Here is a 4,194-nt window from a genome sequence, read left to right on the forward strand (position 1 = left end):
AATTATTAGGTGATAGATGGTTAATACTAGATATATTAAGTATGTGATAAAAAAAAATATTAGTAATGAATGTGAGAGAACAAAATTACAAAATAATCCCATGAAAAAAACAATGGGAGTTAATTTTTTTTGGGGAGTCCAAATAAAAATGGGTATAATACAGACTTGTACATAATAGTAGGTAGGATAGGAATTTTCATTATATAATTATGATTATACTTTTATAATAAATGTTTCGATACCCACCATATACAATTAAATCTAAATTTAAAAGGTTAATATTAAAGGAGAATTTTAACTCTCAAAGCTCACTACTACTTCTCTATAGTGCTATTCTAATAATGTGTTATTCAACTTGAAACTTTCCAACAGCTACAATATTAATAATCCTTATGCTGCTGAAAGTTAAAGCAGAAGCAACCTTCCTTCTAGTTTATGCATATATATTACATTACATATATGTAAGACAATTCTCAACAACATTAGAGGATTCAACACACACACACACACACATCATAGATTACCAGAACAGAAAGTAATATATAGTGCCGCACTAGGTATATAGAAATCACACTAGTTCCTCTATTCAACTGATGCATATGTTTGATGAAACATGGTTTCACTACTTGAGTTTGTTCCTCACTACCCCTCTAAGAATCGGAATGTTGTTGAAGATAAATATGATAATCTCGTTCACTACAATGCAGGCTTGATGCTTAATTCATCAATGCATTAGAAGCTGGAAATCATCATCATTGTTCACCACCGTGTAATCATATCCGAGCCTGTTGGCGCGGCCATGGAATTCGTCCATCTCATTTTTCGGTACTTGTATTCCGACCAACACATTCGCCCCGGTTTCACCCTGTTGGCAAACAAGTATGAATGATGCATTGAATCAAGAGATTCCATACCAAAATAAAAATGGAAGAAGAGACTCGAAAATTTCTCACCTGCCCGCGATAGTGGAACAAACTAATATTCCAGCGCGGGCTGAAGGAGTCCAAGAATTTCATCAAAGCTCCCGGTCTTTCTGGGAAGATAAATCGACAGAGAACCTCGTTTTGAACATTTGATCGGCCTCCCATCTGATAATTGTTGTAAACAAAGTTAACTTAGCTCAACAATACAAAGGCTGCAAGAGAAGCTATGCCTATGAATAAGAAGAAATTCTAATCAAATGCAAATTTTAGGTTGGATAGAAGTAACAGCTTCAATAATGAGTAGTGACCAATATACCAGGTAACGCAAGTGATCTTTCACCAAGTCACTATCTGTGAGATTGTAGGTTTTAAGTTGAGAAGTTTCCATCCTCTCCTGCATCGCTCTTAGTTCCGACACTGTGTGTACCCCAACGCTGAACACAAATACGAAGGATGATAACATTTATCGGCTTACTTCTCAGTAGATATTTAGCCGTATCGGAAAAGAAAGTCATCAAAAACCAATAATCTGAGCCAGAAAGATGTCAATGAATTCATTGCATTATCTTACCTGTAGAGGACCACAGCCTTCATATCGGAATTACATCTGTATTTGAACTCCGTGATATTAACCTGCCCAACCTGCGAGGCCAAAGGGTTAGATCAACTATGAAAAACCCTTTTCTTAACGAAAAGTGTCACTCGAAGTAGTATATATAATATACCAGTTGACAAAATTGTTTGAAACTGCCAGGTTCCTCTGGCAGAACAGTTGCAAGCACAGCCTCTTGTTTGCGACCAACATTAGCGAGCTCAGTCACCACCCTAAGTTTATCAAAATTCATGTTTGCTCCACTGGTTATTGCTACAATATTTTCACCCTTGATCCCGTAATACTTGCAGTATGCCTCGGCTCCAGCAAGGGCAAGGGCACCAGCTGGTTCTAAGATGCTCCTTTTCTCCTCGAACATGTCCTGCAACAAGTTTTACTGCCGTCATCATCTCCAAACAGTTCAAGTCATATAGAATCTGCCATGTGCTTTTCGTCCAATGTATATTGTGCAATAATTTTTGCTATTAACTCCGGCTCTAGAGAGTATATGGAAGATACTTGTACAACTATTTGAAATTTAACTTCTCACACGCAATTTTATAGGTCCCTGAGCAATTTTATAGCTTGAGCAATGAACATCAAGAGAACTACATTTGAACCAGCCAGCACTGGAGATCTCACCTTTATTGATGCGCAAATTGAATCACGGCTCACAAGAACAACACCATCTACCAAATCCTTGCACAAGCGGAAAGTTTCTTCACCGACCTCTTTAACAGCTACACCATCTGCAAATCCTCCAACCTTGTCCAAAATCACTCTTTGACCATGGTGAAGTGATAGAGCCATTGCATTTGCATCAGTGGGCTCTACCCCAATGATCTTAACCTGTGTAAATATGTTAATGGTCATTTGATTGCTCTTAATCAAAGAAAAGTGCAATGGAAAAGGATTCATATAAAATCATGTGAACCTGGGGAGAAACCCTCTTCACATAAGCAGCAATACCAGCAATGAGACCACCGCCTCCCACAGGCACAAAGATTGCATGTAGCGGACCCTGAATTTGGCGCACAATTTCCATCCCAACGGTTCCCTGGCCCATTATAACATCAGGATGATCAAAGGGAGGTATGAATGTAAGGCCCTCCTCTTTTGCACGTTTCTTAGCATATGCTTGTGCTTCGTCGTATGAATCCCCAATGAGGACAACCGTAGCCCCCAGCCTCTCCACAGATTTCCACTGTAAAGTTCAAACAGGTGAAAAAGAAGAAGCGATGAAAACACCTTATTCAATTAACTAGATTTCTTTCGAAATACAACAGCAAACATATAGGTGAGCAGAAAAATCAATGACGAGTACCTTGATTTCTGGAGTGGTAACAGGCATTGCGATCACAGCTTTGCAATTCAGTTTCTTAGCAGCTAATGCAGTTCCTTGAGCATGATTTCCAGCTGACGAGCAAATAACCCCTTTCTCCAACTGCTCCTTTGTAAGTTTCGCCATCATATTATAAGCTCCGCGGAGCTTAAATGAGAAAACCTGGCATTGGCAATAGCCCACAATCTCAGAAACTCAATGACAATGCACATATACCACTTCAACGCACGCACATATTCCACTGCAAAACATACACATTCCACTATTTATTCATGATTTGCTTAAAACACAAGGCCATGTTAAACTTCCGAGTGCAAATGTTACATAATCAAATCAAAATTTCAAACGTACCAAACCGGACGAAGTGAAAGCTAACTCAGGAAACTTTTGATCGTAAGTAGTTTTGCATTAAAATAAGCAAACAATCTAAATTGAGTAAATTCTAATTGACTTATAGACCATAGCTCCTATCATCTACACCATAACTACCAAAGCTATTTGCTTTATACAAAAAAAATAAGTCACTTACAAACTCAACATCATCAAAATTCAAAACCACATCAAAATCAAATAAAAATAACTGGCAACAAACGGTCCATGCTATGCTAAAACCAGAAACTTTCAGCTAAACTTAAGAGTTCCCGATGTCACAATCAAGGAAAGTGTAAAACTTTGTGAGAGTAGAAAATAAAAACAAACTACTGCAAAAATTTAACTGATTGATTGAAACAAAGTTGATAGCTCCTTCCATCTACACAAAGAAAAAATAATCAAAATTTGACACCAACCCACAAGAAACAGAGTTATAAACTAAAGAAGCCAAGTTTCAAAATTGAAAAACTTACCGGTTGCAAGTCCTCCCTTTTGAGCCAAACCTTAACACCAAGCCTCTCAGAGAGCTTAGGAGCGAGCTGAAGAGGTGATTCAATGGCGACATCGTAGACCTTCGAAGAGAGTATGTTCGTTAAGTAGCTCATGGCGCCGATTACGGCGTCGTTTCCGTCGGAGCCGGATCGTTCCGGCACTGCCCCTACGTAACCGGGTGGGTACCTAAGCGAATCGGGTGAGACCCGAGGACGTGGCGGAGACACTGACAACAACGGATCTTCGACGGCGTCGGGGACGGAGGAAGAGGGAATCGCGGTGATTTCAGTGGCGGCGGCGGAGGTAACAACAAAAATAGGATTGTTTAATACTAACAAAAATCACTTTCATTAAAAGAACATCATTACATGCATTTTTTTTTTCTTCTCCTCCATCGTGCTGCTTCTTCTTCTTCTTTCAAATACGAGCATACGTCATCTTCTTCTTTCAAATTCACGCAGATTCTTTCCTCC

At 39.0% G+C, this 4,194-nt stretch overlaps 1 protein-coding gene across 1 annotated transcript; it reads right to left on the reverse strand.

Annotated features, from left to right (window-relative positions):
• Nucleotides 260-3,972, reverse strand: LOC107626434 (threonine dehydratase biosynthetic, chloroplastic; the record flags this gene model as incomplete). The annotated part of the gene is given in 9 exon segments (XM_016329312.2): nt 260-865; nt 954-1,088; nt 1,240-1,357; nt 1,495-1,565; nt 1,649-1,897; nt 2,158-2,364; nt 2,450-2,719; nt 2,840-3,019; nt 3,703-3,972. Coding segments are annotated over 9 exon segments (1,641 nt in total), but the record flags the coding sequence as incomplete, so codon positions are not given.

The sequence above is a fragment of the Arachis ipaensis genome, chromosome B02, assembly GCF_000816755.2.
Source record: "Arachis ipaensis cultivar K30076 chromosome B02, Araip1.1, whole genome shotgun sequence".
Classification (NCBI taxonomy): domain Eukaryota; kingdom Viridiplantae; phylum Streptophyta; class Magnoliopsida; order Fabales; family Fabaceae; genus Arachis; species Arachis ipaensis.